We start from the raw sequence: 22,854 nt of genomic DNA on the forward strand, positions 1-22,854 counted from the left end.
AGAGGTATCAAAGAAGACACTGCTGAAGATCAGTTCTGTTTCACTCTTGGAATATTATGAGTAATTTATGCCTCTTAAATCTCTAAATATTGTTTTGGATCTTTGAATAAACAGTTTAAACTGTAAATAAATTAGACAGAATAGGATTAGCTACATCCAGTTTTCTAGGTCACTTATAAGAGCTTTTTATACCTTGTTTTATGGGCAGCATAAGTTTTGTGCATCACAAGTATCAACTATCACATACACCCAGTTGAATGTTATTCACAGATTTGGAATCTGTTTGTGTGAGGATAATTGTACAAGAATGTGAAGATGAATAATGTAGCATACAGTTGCATAATTTTAGACTTCTGTTTTACTTTATTTGGCCTATTTGCAAAAATAATCCCTCCTTTAAAAATGAACAACACATAAATTACAAGCAGTGAAAATCCATAGATTAAAAAAAGATTTAAAATACACATTTGCAATGTTTGGCCCTTAAGATTATGATTTGAACAAGAAAACTATAAAACATGATTTTATATGTCGGGCACGGTGGCTCACACCTGTAATCCCAGCACTTTGGGAGGCCAAGGCAGGCAGATTGCTTGAGCCCAGGCATTCAAGACCATCCTGGGTAACATGGCAAAAGTCCATCTCTACAAAAAATACAAAAAAATTACCTGGGCATGGTGGCACATGCTTGGGAGGTTGAGGTGGGAGGATCACTTGAGCCCGGGAGATGGATGATATTTTATACAACAGTGACTGGATATCAAGTTGTGTAGTAATTATTTCATAACAAATACATATATCAAAACATCATATTGTACACCCAAAATATATACAATTTGTCAGTCATACCTCAATAAATCTGCAGAAGAGAATAAATCACTACTAATTATATAATATTATAAATTATAAATTAATAATTACTTTAATTATTATTTTAGGAGTGGTAATAGTGTTATGGGGTTTTTAAGAGTTTTTATATTTTGGATATGTGTACTGAAATATTTATGGCTAAAATGATTATACATTGGAGACTTACTTTTTTTTTTTTTTTTTTGAGACGGAGTCTTGCTCTGTCACCCAGGCTGGAGTGCAGTGGCCGGATCTCAGCTCACTGCAAGCTCCGCCTCCCGGGTTTACGCCGTTCTCCTGCCTCAGCCTCCCGAGTAGCTGGGACTACAGGCGCCCGCCACCTCGCCCGGCTAGTTTTTTTGTATTTTTTAGTAGAGACGGGGTTTCACCGTGTTAGCCGGGATCGTCTCTCGATCTCCTGGCCTCGTGATCCGCCCGTCTCGGCCTCCCAAAGTGCTGGGATTACAGGCTTGAGCCACCGCGCCCGGCCGAGACTTACTTTAAAACAACCTAGGGGAATGGGTAGTAGGTGACAGTATAGGTGAAATAAGATTTGCCACAAGTTAATAATTGTGGAAACTGGATGATAGAGGGATAGATGTGTCTTAGTGAGTTCACATAATCTCATTTTATTTATTTTATTGCCATGGACATGAGATGATTTTGTAAACTCATCTGTAAGATAAGGGTGTTAGATACACTCTGTAGATCCCAGTCTGGTTTATAATTTTAAATTTTGGAGACAGCCCATCTTATTTCCTCTCCTTCTAGCTTCACTTCACTGGCAACTTTCCACCCTTCTATCATTGATACATCTCTCATCTCCAGTGTTTCCAGTGTCCACACACGCCATCTAATTCTTTACGTGGCTGATAACTGCCTTCAAGATAAGCGTCCTCTTACAGGAGGTTCACATAGGGCTTTTTCATTCTCCAGGGCTCTGGTAGTCAAGACAGTAGCAACTCTTGTCCCATCCCCACTGCCAGCTTCAACATCAGAGCATCATCTGAAGCCGAGGGCTGCAAGGGGAAAGTTAGAAATAGTCACCATAGAGTTGTCAGTATAGGTCAACAAGTGGCTAATTCTAGGAGAACCCAAAGGAAAAAAAACTTCCTTATTTTGGTTATAGAACTATATTTCTTAGTTGTCTTTGAGTTTCTGTGCATATTTTATTTTGTTTTGTAATACACCATCAGAAATAAAGTTAACATTGTTTTTACCTAAGCTTTTCCAGTGACTAAAATCATAAAACATGACTAAAGTCATAAAATGACTTAGGATTTTTGGAAATAGATTTCTCACTATGTTTTTTCAGATAGTTTCTAGTTCATGTATTTCAAATTTGAAGAACTTTAATTTGGGATATTCCTGTGTATAGGACTCTGTCTCTCAAATCTATATCTATAATAGCTTTCTAATAAAAATTTAGTTGCAAACTATACAATAATGTTTTCCATTTTATTTCTAAACAACAATTTCTAAGAACAAAATATGCTTGGGAATTCTTAAAACAATTGAGTTTTTCATTTGATAAAATTTTGTTTATACCCCTTTTACTGAAGCACACAGACTTTCTATGTTTGTAAAGACACATAAGCTAACACACTATTTGTTGAGCAAAGAATATTGTATGGTTTTGTTTGGATGTTTTCCATATGCTGGTATGCTAGCTGCTAAAATCTGGTTTTCTTAACCAGTAAAACTTGATTAACCTGGAATGTAAATTATTCTAAATATATAATTGATTTTTGTTAATGATTAAGTCAATTCAGGCCTTTAGGCAAAGAATGGAGGCTAGCTAGAGCATTAGCTGGTGACAGATCTCAAAAGTTGTTTCCTGAAGTACTCTTTCCATTTTAAAGACATTATATATTTTTTAAAACCATTCTCTGTACCTGAAGCTTCCTTTAATATATGGGAGTATGTGAATATTGTATTGTATAGGAGTAGTAGATGATTTTGGTGTGTTATTTGGTTGTAAAAACCAGACAAAAACATAAGAAAGACTTGTCTCTGGGCTCTTTAATTTTTGAACAACTTTGCTGGAAAGAAATTTTTCTTATGTTACTTAATGACCTACTTGGCAGACTTGTCTTCAGATACAGCAGAACTATAAAACATAAAGTAAAATTTAATTGTATCCTTAGGAAAATCTCATTTTATACTAATTAAAGATTTACCATGGAATATTGGTATGAATATTCAAACTTCCAATTATTTTCACAAATATAATAAAAATAATATGACCCTTATGGTTTATTATTACATATAATCTTTTCTAAATTTTCCTCCATCGTATATATCTAAGAGTACAATGCAGGAAGCTAAACACAGAATTCAGTGTAAATAGAGAAATTGATATAAAGTTGTCAAGTTTAGTAAAATTTTACAAAACAATTTATAATGTTTTGTTCTAGAATTTTTTAAATATTCTTGTTAGGTTGCAAAGTACTTCATATCTGTTGTTGGTATTACTTGGAATACATAACTATAGTTTTTCTCCTTTGGATAAAGCATTTTAAAATCTTTCTTTAAAGCACATTTAAATCTGCACCCATTTACTCTTTAGAGAAATTGGTTTAGACTCATTCTTAAGTGAACAGACTCAATTTTATTTGAAACAAAACTTAAAAGGTAAAATTTTGAGCCACCTTTTTTTAAAAAAAAAAAATCTAAATAGTATTCAGGAAGTATGTTCAGACAGCTTGAACATTTGATGCTTGTATTTATATTTGAAAGTACCTAGCCAACATAAATATCAGAGAGTAACGAAATAGCTTTAATTTTAATTTTACTTGCCTGAGACCATCTTAAAAGGTTTTTACTTTACCAGTCTAGGGAAGGTAGCAGTATCCTTAGTGACAGTCCATTTTAATTACAATAAAATGTTTTATGATCTAAGAAAACAGAAAATCCTTATATAATAGTAATGTGTTATCTATAGATTTTAGTCTGATCTATAAACAATCAGATTGAATGTTTTTGGCATACAAAGTCTCTGAAATACATAAAGTACAATAGATACAAGACTGTTCTCTTCAGAACATCCTGTACAATTCACAAAGGAAATATCAGTTCAAAATGAACAGAATAACACTTCATTAGGAATGCACTTTGAATAAACTTAATAGTCACCTACTAAATTTTCTAAATTTGACTTATGTTCAAAATAATAAAACTTGTCAGACTGAAATGTAACAGTATTTCTTATGCCACAGCCTGTAAACAAGTCAGGAGACAGCCTTTTGCCAGCACCTGTGTTGTACATTTCATGTTCAAAGTGGAATCTGTTCTGTAAGATGATGCAGTACTACATTGAAAACTTGGAATTTATCCCAGGCAAAATAAAAATGGTCAATAAAGTTGTTTGTGTATCCATATCCCCATTTTCCAAAGTACAAAAAAATACCTTTTTATTAGAAATGAATGAACTCTTACATCATTTAATATCATACATTTGCACGAACTTTAAAAGTTACTTTATTTGTAAAGAAAACTTTTATAATCCACAGAGAGGAAATGAAAAAAATACAGTGGGATTCTGGCCATGCATGGTGGATCACACCTGTAATCCCAGCATTTTAGGAAGCTGAGGTGGGTGGATCACCTAAGGTCAGGAGTTTGAGACCAGCCTGGCCAACATGGTGAAACCCTATCTCTACTAAAAATATAAAAATTAGCCAGGCAAGGTGGCATGAGCCTGTATTCCCAGCTACTTGGGAGGCTGAGGCAGGCAGATCGCTTGAACCAAGGAGGCAGAGGCTGCAGTGAGCCGAGATTGTGCTACTGCACTCCAGCCTGGGTGACAGCTAGGCTCCATCTCAAAAATTTTAAAAAAATTTAAAAAAAAGGGGGGGGATTCTTCTTTGATCAAAACAAAAGCTTGCAGTTACTAGTATTAAAAGCAAACACCCAACAAAGTAAAAAGCCCAAACATGTATTTGTACTAAAACCTGAATACACCTACACACTTAAAGAAGCATTTTTACTTAGAATTATATTTTCCTATGGAAACTTGAGTAGTGCCAAGAGTATTTACATCTTTGACATCACCTTTACCCTTCACAGACTACTTAATCTTAGAATGTGTTTAATTGAAAGGTAAGCATACTTAACTGTAGAATGATCAGATGGTTTTGGTTTGACGTTCTAATATTTAACAAAATACTTTTCCACAGAATCTACCTGTTACTCGTATTTTGGACAATCTTATGGAGATGAAGTCAAACCCTGTGAGTACCATATAACATACTTTGTGTAAATTCCTGAATGTGTCAAACTGACTAGTATGAAAGAGGATAAAATCAGATTGAGTTCCTTGTGAGCCTAATCACAGCAGAATACATGAGAGAAAGGAAGAGTCCATGTTCTCAAGAAGCCTTTTTTAGCCATTATCACAGATTCTGGGAATTGGTTTTCTCAGCTGCTATACCCATTCTGGCCAGCTCTCATTCAAATGTCATGTAGATTATATTCTATTTGTATAATTAAATGTGAAATATATCCTAAGGAACAAATTTATGTAAATGAAAAAAGAACCAGTGAGCATTTGTTGGTGTAGTATAAAGAGTACCAAACCAATTTAATTTTATAAAAGTTAAATTAGGAAAGCAGTGCATAGTAAAAATGTTAAGTGCATATGTTTTTAGGGCACTAAATTATTTTGGGCTGAATAAGTAAACTGACAATGAAATCATTGGGTGAATAGACAAATGGGTCAATATCGTTAGCATTGACTTAAAGAATGGGTTTCTAAGCTATCTGTAATTCGAAAAAGAATGTAAAAATCATCACAATCTGTTTCATAAAACATCCCGTCCTGTTACTGTCACAACCAAAAGGTGGTTATTACCACAAGAATCTGGAATCAAAAACAGGCAGCATGATCCTACCCACTTCAAAACCCTGGTTTGAGTTGATCTAAATCCCTATAGACTTGGCAGTGAGGCTTAGGATTCCAGTCCTAAGAAAAAATGAGAACAGAATCTTCAGACGAGTGTGACATTTTTTGTAATTGTCAGAACATGACTGTAATAACAGAAAAAAATAACAAAAACATTTTAAAATTCACTGGTGTGAGAACAAAGATACAGTGTAATAAAACATCTCAAAAGGGCAGTTAGTATTATGAAAGGAATGGGAGAGTCGTTTATAGTAAGCTAAAAAGGATTGGATTCTTCCATCTGGGAATCAATACAGATAAAGTGGTATACAATGAAATAATAATAGACTTTGTCACTACATTCTAGAATACATGAAGAAAAGGTTCTTCCTGAAAAGCCTAAGAGAGGTATACATTTATGACTAACTGATTTAGAGAATACTGCTTCCTAATAGGCAATAAACTTCCACAAGATATTATGCCAAGCAACTATAAAGATTAAAAATATAAGTAAATGCAAAAATTTAGACAGGTGCCAAATACACAGGGGGGTTAAGAAATTTTGATATTGGGTTAAGAAATTTTGATATTGTCCAGGCGTGGTTGCTTATGCCTGTAATACCAGCACTTTAGGTGGCCAAGGCTGGCGGATCACTTGAGCTCAGAAGTTTGAGACCAGCCTGGGCCACATGGTGAAACCCCGTCTCTACAAAACATACAAAAAATTAGCCTGGTGTGGTGATGTGCACCTGTAGTCCCAGCTACTCGGAAAGCTGAGGTAAGAGGATCACTTGAGCTCAGGAGGTTGAGGCTGCATTGTGCCAAGATTGTGCCACTGCACTCCATCCTGGGTGACAGAGTGAGACCCTGTCTCAAAAAAAAGAAAAAAAAATTGTGATATTTTGTTACTGTCCCTAATCTTGAAGTTGAGATGAAAAATAATGACAGTAATAATAATAGCTAACATTTATTGAGTACTTATCATGTTCCAGAAATCATTCAAAGCATTTTTTGGTGGCTCACACCTGTAATCCTAGGACTTTGGGAGGCCGAAGCAGGCGGCTCACTTGAGGTCAGGAGTTCAAAACCAGCCTGGCCAACATGGTGAAACCCCGTCTCTACAAAATATTAGTGGGGCATGGTGGCACACTCCTGTAATCCCAGCTACTCTTGAGGCTGAGGCAGGAGAATTGCTTGAACCCTGGAGGCAGAGTTTGCAGTAAGCCGAGATCACACCACTGCACTCCAGCCTGGGTGACAGAGCAAGACTCTGCCTAAAAAAAAAAAAAAAAAACACCACATTTTTCACCTATTATCTCACCTAATCCTCATTAGAACTTTCTAAGTACTAGTATTATCGTTCTCATTTTATAGATGAAGACACTGTAGTGTAATGAAGTCAATTAACTTGCCCAAGGACACACAGCTAGTAAATGGCAGACTTAAGATTTTAACTAAAGGCCAAGTTTTTTACCATTATGCTGTATCAATTAGGGCAAGAATCATTCCCTTCATGGAATCCCAGAACTTAGAGCGTTAAAGAAACGTAAGTCATCTTAACAGTGGAGGAGAGGCAACCAAGAAATGTTGTGACTTCCCAAGTTACACTACTTTTAGTAGCAGAACTGGAACCAGAAACCTACTACTGCTATGTTCCTGCCTGGTGCTCATTCCAGCATACACATTCCTTCCAGATTTCTCTGTCATGAACACATGGATGGCTACCTTGTGGATCTTACTGAAATGTTTCTCCAAGCTATGAAAGTTCATTGATGAGTTCCCTTGACTTTGACTTTATAACTCAAGGCATATTATTGCAGATGGATATTTTTTCACTTAACTAAGAAAAAGTAACTTTTTCTGTTTTGAAAGCATTTCTTCATCTGCTAGGTGAGGCGGTTGCCTGCATTCTCATCCTTCTCCTCTTCCCAGATGGACAAATTGATTTGGAAGCAATGAAGAGATTAGCAAAATGCTAAAGAGATTAGCAAAGTATACTAAGTTAGACCTGACAGATAATCGATTGTATCCATTTAAAATGCTGTAACCTAATTCTAGATGCATTTTTATCAGTTCATTTATTAAATGTTTTCCTTTCATTTCTTAATTAAATAAATTAAAATTAAGGCAAGATATCAGATAGGTTATCATGCCTTGTAAGTCTGGCTGGTTGTGGTTTCTTGAAGCAAAGTGTTGAAGGATCCTTACACTGTATTTGGGTTTACTGAGAGTGCTATGATTGATTAGCAATGTCCACCATTGGGTACAGGACTAAATAGTAGCAGCATGTGTAGCGGATTTGTCATGAATCAGGTTTTGATAGGACTATCAACACTCTAGAAGAGAATTAGTTTCTCTGGCATGGTAATTAAGAACTTGGGCATTGAAACTAGACTGCCTGGGTTCAAATCCTGTAGTTCCCATACTTACTAATCATGTAACTTTATAAAGTTACATAACTTTTCTGTACCCTAAACTGCCAATCTGAAAAACGAGAGTAACAGTAACGACCTGATAGACCATTATTGGGATTGAGTAATTTCATCTAAAGCACTTAGAATAAAGGTTAGCACATAGTAAGTGTTCATTAAGTATTAGGGGTGGTTGTTATACATTCTACAAAATGGATAGATTCATTAAAATAGGATACTCTAAGCCAAACTGACCTTCTAAAGAGAAATTCCACAGTCATGGTAAAGTTCTATTTTTTTTAATAGGAAACTGATGACTATAGATATTTTGATCCCAAAATGCTACGGGGCAATGACAGGTAAGCAGCTTTGGTCTTGTTTAACTTGTTATGGATTTTTTCCCCTCAAGAATGGAAATAATTGATTTTTTTATTATATAGTACTGCTTATTATTAAAAATCCAAACTATATGGAAAACTCATAAGGAAACAGTATGTATAATCTCATTATCCAGAGATATCTCTAGTAATGATACTTAGCATTTAGATGTTTTTCCTTCCACATATACACACACACAAATCCATTCAGATGTTTACTGGTGTTTTTATGAAATGCTGGCGGTATTAGAAACTGATTGTGGGTGAGGGAAATTTGGATAACATGTGTTTTTAAATGAATATTCTTATTGGACCAATTGAAAAAAATAGGAGCTTTATATTGGATAGCAGTTGTTTGGTTGTTTTTTATTTAACTGGTCCATAAAATTAAAGTCTCTGGGAACTGTTGCTATATAACACCTTGTGTCAATGAAGCATTCTATAAATAAACTCTGCATTTTATCACAGACATTGGATGGTAAGATATCCTTATGGATATTATTTTTCATGATTTAATTAGCGGTGGTATGACAAATAGCCTACAAGATACAGAAAAAGAATAGGCAGAATTGGGGGTGGGGAGCCAGGAATAACTGCCTTGGAATGATTTGTCTGTAGATGAAGCTAGTGAAGCTAGTTTCTTGCCTCTTCCTTATGTTTGGGATCTTCAGAACTTTACATTCGCTCTATCCCAAGCTTTCACATCTTTGTAGATGGTGTGAAAATAATCTAGTCACTAGATTAAATTGCTTGATAACTTGAAATCTTATTCCCTTTTCTGAATTTACCAGAAATAACAAGCAAAATTGCATAAGAACTGCCAACAGCAGCTGCTGTTGGCAAGAGAGAATTTGACAAAGAATGGATTACGGAAAGGGGGATGAGGATTGACTACTAATGGGTACAGGACTTCTTCTAGGGGTGATAAAAATGTTCTGAAATTAGACAGTGATGGTTGTACAACTCTAAATATACTAAAAACCACTGATTGTACACTTTACAACAATAGATTAGCAACTTTTTCCTATATTGATGATTCTCTAGCTTACGTTTTTTCCTTCCTTGCATTTAGCTATCAAGTAGATACACAGTTAGCCCTCAATATGCATGGGTTCCTCATCCATGGATTCAACTAACCAGGGTTCGAAAATATTTGGGGGGAAAAATGGATGGTTGTATCTATACTGAGCATGTACAGACTTTTTTTTTCTTGTGTTTATTCTCTAAGCAATACCTAATATAATGTAAACTATATAGTTTGTTATACTGTTTACATAGCATTTACATTGTATTAGGTATTATAAGTAATCTGGAGATTATTTAAAGTATATGGGAAGATGTGCATAGGTTATATGCAAACACTACACCATTTTACATAAGGTACTTGAGCATCTGTGGACTTTGGTGTCTATGGGGGTTCCTGGAACCAGTCCTTCATGGATATTAAGGGATACTTGGCTTCTTGAAAATTTACTGAGAAATGTTTAATCCTTAATGTAGTTTATGCATGGTAATGAGGAAGAATATTAGCATTGATAAGACAGATAAGCTTAGAGTTTCATTTTTAACAGAGCCTTCTCCTGAGCTATCCCATCACAGTTAAATCTTGGTGATTAATAACTAGTAATACTATTCTATAAGTCTTACCTGTCCTCATCCATGTCTACTCTTTAAGGAACTGAAACACTGAAGAGGCATTTCAGTCAAGTGGACTTGTAGCTTCTTCTTTGGAATATTCAGACAGGCCATAGAAATGAGGAAAAGATTATAGAACTGTGTCATCAGCCTCTGAACAATTAAGGAAAGTTATAATAGCCCCCTTTTCTCAGTTGAGATTTTCAGAAATTACTTTTGGGGAAAATCTAAGTTGTCCTTTTAAGTCATATTGTACAACCTGTTTTAGCACTCAAATATAAGTCTAGACTCGCACAAGCTTTGAAAAATGTCTTTATTATGTATATTTTTATAATACTTTGGTGTCTAAGAGATCTTTAATAAATAAACTACAGCAAAATTCAGATCCCTCCTTCCCTTCCCCATTTGCTTCCTGAGTTGTTATTCTTCCCACAGATGTATTTATACAGTTTTTCCACAAATGTAGATATCCACAAACTATATATAATATTGAGTGTGGTAAAAATTTACCACATAAAATATATGCCTTATCCATTCACCACATACCCAGACTTAGATACTCCTCCTCATGGGAGCTGCTGCTCATCTAGAATTTTTTTTTTTTTTTTTTTTGAGACGGAGTCTCGCTCTGTTGCCCAGGCTGGAGTGCAGTGGCAGGATCTCAGCTCACTGCAAGCTCCGCCTCCCGGATTTACACCATTCTCCTGCCTCAGCCTCCCAAGTAAGTGGGACTACAGGCGCCCGCCACCTTGCCCGGCTAGTTTTTTTTTGTATTTTTTAGTAGAGACGGGGTTTCACCGGGTTAGCCAGGATGGTCTCGATCTCCTGACTTCGTGATCTGCCCGTCTCGGCCTCCCAAAGTGCTGGGATTACAGGCTTGAGCCACTGCGCCCGGCCTAGAATTTTATTTTAAAGTAATAGGTTGACCCATTTCCTTTTAGACTCTGAGATATCTCCCTCTTCTAGCTTCTTCCTATGAAACCCAGTTCACTACCTGGCTCTGCAAAATTAAAGGACCCACCTCTCTAAGGAAGTGAAGGAGGTAGAATGGTAAATACTTATCTAATAGTGCATGTGTGTGTATTTCCCATACCTATTTTATTCATAATAAAAGCCATGGGTGAAATTTTCAGTACGGTTTTTCTTTATTACAGCTCAGTTCCCAGAAATAAGAATCCATTCCAAGAGGTAAGTTTCATATAAAAATTCTCTGTTCCTAGAAAGGAAAGATGAAAGGTGACCAATCTTGAAGACTGTCCGTCCCAAATGTGGCTTTATGATGACTAGTGTATGGTAATTTTGATCAATCCAGTTGTGTATACCCAAGATTCTTGTCAAAAAATTTGGCCTAGCAATTGTATTTTTCTAATTTATAAAGCTGCTTGTATTTATAATATTTTAAGCTTAAAAATAACTGACAAATAATTCACAGGCAATGAAGTCTTTCAGATTGCAGTGAGAGTTTTTTACATGTGTGGAACCTTTTTCTGAAATTGGATTCCAAACATTTGTGAAGATATCATGACTGTTTTCATTTGAAATACAAAGAAGCTTCTCCATAAAAAATACAGTAAATAACATATACTGGAAATTATAGTTATTTTCCTCTAAATTGTTTCTGAAAAATCTCTTCATACTACTCAAGAGACATTAGAAATTTATAGAAATTTATATGACTTTTTAGAAACATTTCCTAATAATTAAAATAGCATCAGGTGCTTAGAATATGACTTTTGGCTAGCATTTTTTAACCTTAATTTTAGAATAGGTTTCAGACTAAAAACCGTGTTGCTTTTTTTTATCTGTTTGCATTTTAGGCCATTGTTTTTGTGGTGGGAGGAGGCAACTACATTGAATATCAAAATCTTGTTGACTACATAAAGGTACATTTTATTTAGACTTTTTATTCTGTTGTTAGATGGTTTCATAGGTAGAACACTAGCATTCTCTGATGGCTATCCTGATCCTTTTATAACTTCTAAAAGGTAGTTTCAAAAATCATGCATGTATGATTTTTAAATGTTTATTGTTTTCCTATTCCTATCACATTCATTTCTGGCCTAAAATTGCACTTAATCTAGAAAACAATGTATCTTATTGATAAATGCACTTTGCAGCTACCTGTCTTAATATAACATCAAATGCTTAGAGACCTCAAGCAAGCTCTTCCAAAAAAAAAAAACAAAACTCTCATGAAATGATTTACAAAACTCATTTATCTGAATAATATGCACTTTACTCCTATTAACTTAAATCAGCAACATACTTCTAAAATGTTTTTTGTTTTGTTTTGTTTTTTCAGCAAACAGGAGCTATAGAGGTAGCAAATGAAGGGGAGTGCAGGGAGTGGCAGACAACTAAGCAAAAAGGAAGGAAGGAAGGAACATACTTTGAAAAGGAAAAACTATTTAAAATTCAGGGGCAACAGAATTAGCTATTTTTAGAATGTCATTTTGTAATCTTCATGTATTCACTTAACATTAAATAATGATCATTCTTTATGTCCTTATGCCTTAATGATGGTAGAGGGTTATGGTACAATGAAGACAAAATCACACAGGCAGATGCCACAGAGCTCCAAAACAAATAACTATACTTGGGATTCTATCTTAGTTTCATAGGACACGCTTCATCTTTGCATCGTGAACCACCAAGATATATGTGTGAGATACATTAGTTTCAGAAGAGCCCTAGTCTTGTACAAAGGTTATTTTTATTTTTTTAACTTTTAAGTTCAGGGGTACGTGCAGTTTTGTTATATAAGTAAACTTGTGTCATGGGGTTTGTTGTACAGATTATTTCATCACTCAGGTATTAAGCCTAGTACCCATTTTTATTTTTCCCAATCCTCTCCCTCTTACCACCCTCCACCAGACCTCAGTATGTGGTGTTCCCCTCCGATGTGTCCATGTGTTCTCATCATTTAGCTCTCACTTAGATATCGTGCAGTATTTGGTTTTCTGTTCCTGAGTGAGTTTGCTAATGATAATGGCCTGCAGCCCCATCCATGTCCCTGCAAAGAACATGATCTTATTATTTTTTATGCCTGCGTGGTATTCCATGGTGTATATGTACCATATTTTCTTTATCTAGTCTAACATCATTGGACATTTAGGTTGATTCCATGTCTTTGCTATCGTGAATAGTGCTGCAAGTGAACATATCTGTGCGTGCATCTTTAGAATAGAATGATTATATCATTTGGGGTATATACCCCAAATCCCAGTAATGGGATTGCAGGGTCAAATGGTATTTCTGTCTTTAGGTCTTTGAGGAATCGCCACACTGCCTTCCACAATGGCTAAATTTACAGTTGCATCAACATTCCAAAAAGGGATGTGTATAAGTGTTCCTTTTTCTCCAAAACCTCACCAGCATCTTAAAGAAAAAAAAAAAAAAAAACATGCTGACTGGTGTAAGATGGTATCTCATTGTGGTTTTGATTTGCGTTTCTCTAATGATCAGTGGTGATGAGCTTTTTTTCATATGTTTTTGGCCACATGTATGTCTTCTTTTGAAAGTGTTCATGTCCTTTTGCCCACTTTTTTATGGGTGTTTTTTTTATTTTTATTTATTTATTTTTTTTTTTGAGACAGAGTCTTACTCCATTGCCCAGGTTGGAGTGCAGTGGTGCCATCTCGGCTCACAGCAACCTCTGTCTCCTAGATTCAAGTGATTGTCCTGCCTCAGCCTCTCAAGTAGCTGGGATTACAGGCACGCCCTTCCACACCCAGCTAATTTTTGTATTTTTAATAGACACGGAGTTACACCATGTTGGCCAGATTGGTCTCGAACTCCTGACCTCAAGTGATCCGCCCACCTCAGCCTCCTAAAGTGCTGGGATTACAGGTGTGAGCCACCGCATCTGGGCTGGGGTAGTTTTTTCTTGTAAAGCTCCTTATAGATGCTGGATATTAGACCTTTCCTGGATGCACAGTTTGCACAAACTTTCTACCATCCTATAGGTTTTCTGTTGATAATTTCTTTTGCTATGTAGAAGCTCTTTAGTTTAATTGGATCCCATTTGGCAATTTTTGCTTTTGTTGCAGTTGCTTTTGGTGTCTTTGTCATGAAATCTTTGCCCGTTCCTATGTCCAGTATGATATTGCCTAGGTTGTCTTCCAGGGTTTTGATAGTTTTGGGTTTAACATTTAAGTCTTTAATCCATCTTGAGTTGATTTTTGTATATGGGTGTAAGGAAGAAGTCCGGTTTGAGTTTTCTGCATATGGCTAGCCAGTTATCCTAGCACCATTTATTGACCAGGGAGTCCTTTCTCCATTGCTTGTTTTTGTCAGGTTTGTGGAAGATCAGATGGTTGTAGGTATGCAGTCTTATTTCTCGGTTCTCTGTTCTGTTTGATTGGTCCGTAGGTCTGTTTTTGTACCAGTACCATGCTGTTTTGGCTACTGTATAGCCCTATAGTATAGTTTGAAGTCGGATACCATGATGCCTCCAGCTTTGTTCTTTTTCCTTATGATTGCCCTGGCTATTTTGGCTCTTTTTTGGTTCCATGTGAATTTTAAAATGCTTTTCTCTAGTTCTGTGAAGAATGTCAGTGGCAATTTAATAGGAATAGCATTTAATCTATCAATTGTTTTGGGCAGTATGGCCATTTTAATGGTATTTCTTCTTCCTATCCATGAGCGTGGAATGTTTTTCCATTTGTTTGTGTCATCTCTGATTTATTTGAGCAGTGGTTTGTAGTTCTCCTTGTAGAGATCTTTCACCTCCCTAGTTAGCTGTATTCTTGGGTGTTTTATTCTTTTTGTGGCAATTGTGAATGGGAGCTTCTTCCTGATTTGGCTCTCGGCTTGACTGTTACTGTTGTATAGGAATGCTAGTGATTTTTGCACATTGATTTTGTTTCCTAGACCTTACTGAAGTTGTTTATCAGCTTAAGAAGTTTTTGAGCTGAGACTGTGTGGGCTTTTCTAAATATAGGATCATGTCATCTGCATACAGAGGCAGTTTGACTTCTTGTCTTCCTATTTGGATATCCTTTTCTTTCTCTTGCCTGATTGCCCTGGCCAGAACTTCCAATACTATGTTGAATAGCAGTGGTCAGAGAGGGCATCCTTATCTTGTGCCAGTTTTCAAGCGGGAATGGTTAATACTCTTCTAGTTTCATAGCAGAAATTAAGTTGCATGACCAGGCTCAAAAGCAGAAACCAAGGGACCATGACAGAAACCAGATGCAAACCATCTCTATAAACAGTGCTGACAAGCTAGTACAAGTTGCCCCCTAGTCTTGACCCTAGCACAGGACTATATTCATCACTACTGAGAACATTTCATTCAGGTTTGGCCAATAGTTAGCAACATGACTGGTTCCAGGTGTTCCTAGGGATAAACACATGGTTGCAATAGACGCTTATGCATTCCACACGCTCTTTACCCTTAGTTAAGCTTTTTAAATCACTTGTCATCATTCTTCTTTTGGCATCTTTTACCTTATATAACAGAAAAACAAGAAGATAAACACCAAAATACTAATCATTTGTAGTGACTGAAGTAGATTTATAACTTTTTAAAAAATTGCAGTTTACCATAGTCCAGTGAAAACTTGTTCTTAATCATGTACAAGCTTGACAGTTTTACCTCTTTCTACCACAGAAAGTTGAATTTTGTGAAATTTTATAACAATTATTAGTCTAGTTCTTTCTCTGATAATCTGGCCTTTTACCAGAAGACCATCTTGTAGGGGTTTTAATTCAATTTCCTTATACATTTGCTCATTCATTTGGTCATAGGATTTGTTCTTAGGAACCTCACCAATGATACCAGTATTGCACCATATAGCAATTATGTTATGATTTAGATTGCTTAGAACCTCACCAATGATACCATTTGCACCAAGTAGCAATTACATTATGATTTAGATTGCTTACTAAATGTTTTCTCATCTTTCTCAACAAAATCAACTCTTGCTTATATACCAAAATGTTATAATTGACTGAGGCACTGTAAGTTTCCCATAAATTCATTCTTTTTGCTCACTCTGCCAAGATACCAGGCCATTTTCCTTGCCCTGCTTCAGCTTTTAATTGAGGAGCATACTTAATCCTTCTTGAGTCTGGGTGCATGTGTCTTCCCATCTTTATGTAACTGTTGAGTTTGTTTTATCATTTTTCCAGGCTGCTTGCCACCATTTCCCTTCCTCCTGAAATAACATTTCTTGTAAACAACCAATAGGTCATTAAGTCATCTTCCTCAGTATGTCTCTTTTCATTAAAGGCAAATTGGGCTTAGCATGGGACTCATAGAACTGTGCCAGTGTTTCTGCCCAAATTGGTTTAACCACCAAATATGTTGTTGCCATTGAGTTTTTATAGCTTGAATATCGTTTGAATATATCTTTTGGATCCAAAATCTTTCAGGAACCTTTTGAGAGATGGCGGGGGAGGGGAGACAAAAGTTTTCCGTTCCCCGAGACAGTGTCATATGAGTAGTAATTATTCTCAGCGAAAGAGCAGGGCTATCAATGGTAAGTGGGGAAGCCCACCTAGTTACCCCTTACTTGGTTTCAGTACCAAGAATTTTTTAACCTCAGTGCCTTCCACCCACAGAAACAAGGTCCATAGGCATTAGAGCACATGACACTATGACTAGTTGGAAATGCAGCAGTTATTTTATGTCTGTGTTTCTGGACACCTTTGTTAACAAATCATAACTGTGTTTAATAGTTACATGGTGGTCTGTGACTTCGTTGTTCAACAAAATCGTTTGTGTGCATTTCAGAGACAACAGTGTCCTAATTTTGCCTCCCCAAAGCGGTTCTGTACAATAGATAAAACCAACAGGAGCCAAAAGGCAAGCATTAGAATTATTCTGTGTTTATCCTCAAGATGTTATTAGCATCATCAAGATTCAGATAAAATTCTGCAGATTAAATTATTAAATCTTCTGCAACCTTAGACAGCTTCAAGTAAAGGAGACAATTTCATCAGGTCTTACGGGCATCTATAAATATAGCTGAGAGCAGTTTCTTGCGCCCAGGCTTTTACAAGATACCAAAATAATGTTAACTTTCTCTTTTGCGTTATTTACTTATTGGCTCCCTTTCTGAGAGTGAAGACTTTTCCTCCTTTCTCCTGTCGTTAGTTTTTTACCCAGACCTCGACCCCTGAGTTAGGAACCGTCAGATTCGGCAAGAGGACTTACCTGTGGGGCGGACGGCAATGTGAGACTGGCCAGTGCTTTTCCCCTTCGTCCATTCCCAGTCACATGAAGTTGGGGTGAATAACTACAAGTTTATAGGACTGTCTTGCCCACATGTGAGGAAAGATGCAAAAAACCATTAATTCCAAGCTTAGATTGGTGAAAATAAAAACAGTCCATTCCATCATTCCTCAGACAGTTATATTTAGAGGTATTATCTTCATGTCATGTTTGCAACTGATCCTTCTTTCTGAGCTTGTAAATGTAATCCATATCCATGTTCTACATGATCAGTCAGAGAAAAAGGAAAATGTTCAGAAATATGGAGGAAATTGTTATCAGTTCCTGTGTTATTATTCTACCCTCCCTTATTTTTCCTGAAGTATCTCTATAATCTATTTAGTGTTGATTCCCCCTTTAATTCCATGCCCTTTATGTTTTGACACACATTCCATCATGCAAGTAACTCTGTCTCTCGTTAGCAATTTGAAAAGTGTTTCAGACATTTGCTCCAATACTTTGTGTTTGGTGAGGTAGATAAGTTAGTGTATGGTAGATAATGGTGGTTAGCACATTGTTGAACTGCACCTGCAGTAAAGTGAGTTTCTTTATCAGATCATACCTAAGTAGGAGGTCTAAATTGAAATGGTTTCTGCTGTGGCCTCTAATAATGTTAAAGGTGATTTCTGCAGCTACCAGGTATACACATCCAAATGAGTGTCTATTCTAGACAAGACCTGTTGCTGTGCACATGAAACCATAGATAATGGCCACCATAATTCTGTGTGAATGTATGTTTTCACTTCTTTTAAGTATATCCCTAAGAGTGGAATTGTTGGGTCACTTAGTAACTCTGTAATCATTTGAAGAACTACAGACTATCTTCCAAAGCAGCTGCACCGTTTTACATTCCCCCCAGCAGTGTATGAGGGTTCTCACTTCTCCACTTCATTACTAACACTTGCTTTGTTATCTATATTTTCCTGATGACTTACGAAGTCAAGAATGTTTTCACATGTGTATTGGCCATTTGTATATCTTTGGAGAAATGTCTGTTTAGATCCTTTGTGGTTTTTTTTTTTTTTTTTTTTTTTGAGATGGAGTCTCGTTCTGTCGTCCAGGCTGGAGTGCAGTGGTGCAATCTCGGCTCACTGCAACCTCTGCCTCCGGGGTTCAAGCGATTCTCCTGCCTCAGCCTCCCAAGTAACTGGGATTATAGGCACGTGCCACCACCACCCACCTTGGCCTCCCAAAGTGTTGGGATTACAGGCTTGAACCACCACGCCGGACCCCTCTGTCCATTTTTATTTGGGTTATTTTGCCTTTTTATTATTGAGTCGTAAGAATTCTCTATGTAATCTTGATACAATTCCCGTATCAGCTATATGATTTCCAGATCTTTTTCCCCCATTCTCTGGGTTGTCTTTTCTCCTTTTGTGATGGTGTCTTTTAAAGCGCAAAAGTTTATTTCAGCGAAGTCCAGTGTATCTCTTTTTTTCTTTTGTTGCCTGGGCTTTTTGTGGCATATCTAAGAATCCTTTGCCAAATCTAAGGTCATAAAGATTTGACCCTGAGTTTTCTTCTAAGAATTATATAATTTTTTAATATGGTATGAAGATCCAGCTTCATCTTTTTGCATATGGCTATCCAGTTGTTTCACTGCCTTTTGTTGAAAAGTCCATTATTTCCCCCATATAATGGTTTTGGCAACCTTGCTGAAAATCACTTGATGTGTATGAGTTTATTTCTGAACTCTCAGTTCCATTCTTCAGATCTATAGGTCTGTTCTTGCACCAGTATTACACTGTGTTGATCATCATGGCTTTTTTAGTACTTTTTGAAATCAGGACACATGTGAGTCCTCCTACTTTATTGTTTCAGCTTTTCTGGGTCTTTTGCAATTTTTTAATGAATTTTAGAATTTGTGAATGTCTACAAAGACTTTCTTATAGGGAGCATACTTAAATCTGTAGATGAGTTTGGGGAGTATTTTCATCTTAATTAAGGCTTCTGATCCATGAATATGGGATGTTTTTCCATTTATATCTGTAATTTCTTTCAATATTTTGTAGTCTTCAGAGTATATTTTTATGCTGTTATAAAAGACATTTTCTTAAGTTCATTTTTGGATTCTTCATTTGAAGTGCTTAAAAATCCAACTGATTTTTATATGTTGATCTTACGTTTCACAGCCTTGCTGAGTTTATTCTAATTGTTTTTAATGGATTTTTAGAAATTTCTATATACAAGATCATGTTATGTATAAATAGATATAGTATTGCTTCTTTTCTGTCTTCTGCAACTGCCCTGGCTAGAACCTTCAATTCATCGTTGAATAGAAGAGGCAAGAGCAGACATCCTTGTCTTCTTTCTGATCATAGGGGCAAAGCATCTAGTCTTTGACCATTATATTATATATTTTGTTATATTATTCATAGATGCCCTTTAGATCCATTAAATTTTTAGTAGCTACTAAGCCCCCCAGTTTAATTGTCCTGAGAGGATTTTTAAATCCCTTCGTTTTTTGTCCTGAATAATCCTAATCTTTTCCCTACCATTCAGCCCTATTAAGAAGGAACTGAGCTAGTAGGTCTATGACAGCCTTCCTCACATCATTAGAAACCTCTGTCAGTACAGTCTTGGAGTATGAAACTAAACATGCGACTATGCCTACATGAGACGTGCAATACAGAATTAATTAACATGACCCTTGGTTTATAATAGTCCACGACATAAGGGGCAAGTGCCAGAAAATACTGCTGTAATTCTGATTTATTTAGTAATGTTGTTAATCTAACCCATAATGTAAATGCTATTTGGCATAACTTTGGTATAATTGGTAAAAAATAATTTGACTGATTTTATCAAAACATTTGATAATACTGATATTGGCGAATTGGGAACTTGACTTAAAACCACAAGGTATTATCTTGATAGAAGGTGATTGGTTAGAGAAAGAACTACATTGAGTTAATTTTACATTGAATCAATATATTGGTACGTTTTATAAAGTTCAATTTCTTTTTCTTTTTTTGAGACAGAGTCTCATTCTTGTCACCCTGGCTGGAGTATAGTGGCGTGATCTCAGCTCACTGCAACCTCCGCTTCCCAGCAATTCTCCTGCCTCAGCTTCCTGGGTAGCTGGAATTACAGGCACGCACCACCACGCCTGGCTAATTTTTGTATTTTTAGTAGAGACGGGGTTTCACCATGCTGGCCAGGCTGGTCTCAAACTTCTGACCTTGTGAACCACTTGCATTGGCCTCCCACAGTGCTGGGATTACAGGCATGAGCCACTGCACCCAGCCCATAAAGTTCAATTTTTAACTGAGAGAGGAAGTAAAGGGGTCATCAAGCTTGTACATGATTAAGAACAAGTCTGCACTGGAATGTTTGGTAAACTGCAGTTTCTTCAAAATCATACCTACACTTCATTGGATGGCTAAAAACAATTAGAAAAGAATGATGATGAGTAATTTGGTTAAGAAAGCTTGGCCCAGGGTGGGGACTGTACAAGTCAGGATTAATCTCAACTGGGCTACTATACCCTTGTGCTTATCTCCAGGAATACTGGGATCCATGGTGCTGATGTTCGTTTAGTCAAACCTGAATGAAGTACTAACTAGTGATGAATTCTAGTCCGGGACTAGAGACTACGATAAACCAGGGGGCAACCTTGCACTGGCTTGCCAGCATTGTTTAGTAGGAAATGTAAAGATTGATTTTACATTTTGCACCTGGTTTCTGTCATGTTCCCTTGGTTTCTGCAGTTGAGTCTGGTCATGCAGCCCAATGTTGCCTACCTGACCAGAGAGGCATAAAAGACCTCTCCTTGAACAAGAATCAGGTTCTCCTGGGAGCTATGCCTAGAAGTTCTGGACCCCTCTAATGTTTCCCTGTGCCTGCTTTCTCCTTGTAGACTGTGACCTCTACCTTTAATTAATGCCTGTTAGCCACAAGAATCCCAATTATATGACCTATATACCATCTCATTTTGAAAAAAATCTGAGTTGCGGCTTTTTATTTATTCTCAGAGATGGCCATCTAGGACGTTTGCTCAGCTTATACATCACAGAGTTGTGTGACAAAGCCATCATTCCTCTGTTCTTTGATGAATCATCAAATTACTTTGTGCTAGAATAAACTTTTTTTATATTACAAAAGAAATCTCATGAATTTACCTTCAGGTTCACAATACATACAAGAAATTAGCAAATCCCCAGTAGAGAAGCTTTGGCTTTTGTGATTGGGTTCCAGCATTGTAACTATTACTTTTATTCCCAATTTTGACAACATGGAATGAGATATATTAACTTATAAATACTGTGTTGCTCAAGTGGGACTAAAAGCACAATCCATGCTACCTGCACCGTAGTCCACTTTCAGCATAAAGAAACTCGAATGTATTCAAGTAGTAGACATCCTACATTGAAAGAATGTTGTTCTAAGATTTTATAGGTAACTGTTGCTCCTGTGAAATTTGACAGTGAGATTCCTTCTATTTTTAGTGTAACAGGAAATGGCACCAATAGTATGCCATAATATATATTTTGGGGGACAAAAATACTATGCTCATTTCACCACTTTATTCTTCTTCATTTCATGCAATTTTTAAGTAGATGTGGACACTAAAATCCAACACTATTCCAAAGAAAGACTGTTAACAACAACAACAAAAAAAACTAGCATATTAATCTCTTTTCTTGGGAATATTGAGTATATTTCTTGTTACTTGTATCTAAGTTCTGACTCTGATTTTTACAGGGGAAACAAGGCAAACACATTTTATATGGCTGCAGTGAGCTTTTTAATGCTACACAGTTCATAAAACAGGTAAAGTATATACCTTTGTTGTTTGTTTCTGTTAACATACCCTAGTTGCTATTGGTATTTTTCAAAAGAGAGAAAGAAAACCTCTTACTCACCTGAACCAGCTGCAACCAAAGCCATCCAGCTATACCAAGATAAGGTGTTGTCATGGGCGACTAAGAAAACCTTGATAAGTAATAACATTTCCAGTAGGAGTTTGCTCATCCTTCCAGAACTGAAAGCCTTTCTTTGGCTTTTAATGATCCTTTAGAAATACAAAAATATATGAGACCTGTCAGTAGTGTTTCACTCATGACATTTCTCTTTACATTTTCACGAAGTTAGCACTAATTTTTTTAATTCCCAGGGTTTTTGTTTTCCATCAGTTGAACGTTAACTACTAATGTTTACGTTTTTTTTTGCTATGACAATGTTTATTGCAATTCCATTTCCTTTTGTTTTTCTTGGTAGAGACAGTCTCTTGCTATGTTGCCCAGGCTGGTCTCAAACTCCTGGCCTCAAGTGATCCTCCCGCCTCAGCCTCCCAAGTAGCTAGGAGTACAGGCGTGAGCCACCATGCCCAGCTTTCAGTTTTTAAATATCTACAAATGTTTAACATTTGAGTTAGTGGTGAACATTAAGATTTATTATTCTAGGAATGTAGTGAATAAAATAGGAAGTGTAATTTATTAAGGGGTTTACAAATATGTTTGAATGTTTCTTTTGTGATCT

At 36.3% G+C, this 22,854-nt stretch overlaps 1 protein-coding gene and 1 long non-coding RNA gene across 5 annotated transcripts in view; one reads left to right on the forward strand and one right to left on the reverse strand.

The window, feature by feature from the left end:
- Positions 1-22,854, forward strand: part of SCFD1 (sec1 family domain containing 1) — a 104,263-nt gene that overhangs the window by 81,165 nt on the left and 244 nt on the right. For all 4 annotated transcript variants that reach the window (XR_012415697.1, XM_005561013.4, XM_005561015.4 and 1 more), the window contains 5 exons: positions 5,028-5,081; positions 8,449-8,501; positions 11,309-11,342; positions 11,972-12,037; positions 22,078-22,146. Coding sequence is in view for 3 of the 4 variants with exons in the window: in XM_005561013.4 (XP_005561070.1) it covers positions 5,028-5,081; positions 8,449-8,501; positions 11,309-11,342; positions 11,972-12,037; positions 22,078-22,146 (276 nt within the window). In the remaining variant the exon portion in view is untranslated. The remainder of the gene's footprint in view (positions 1-5,027; positions 5,082-8,448; positions 8,502-11,308; positions 11,343-11,971; positions 12,038-22,077; positions 22,147-22,854) is intronic.
- Positions 1,458-22,387, reverse strand: LOC135971950 (uncharacterized). The gene is made up of 2 exons (XR_010588392.2): positions 22,239-22,387; positions 1,458-1,868 (listed from the first exon to the last, which is right to left on the reverse strand). It is a non-coding gene; the product is annotated as an uncharacterized lncRNA (long non-coding RNA).

Source organism: Macaca fascicularis, chromosome 7, assembly GCF_037993035.2.
Source record: "Macaca fascicularis isolate 582-1 chromosome 7, T2T-MFA8v1.1".
Lineage (NCBI taxonomy): Eukaryota > Metazoa > Chordata > Mammalia > Primates > Cercopithecidae > Macaca > Macaca fascicularis.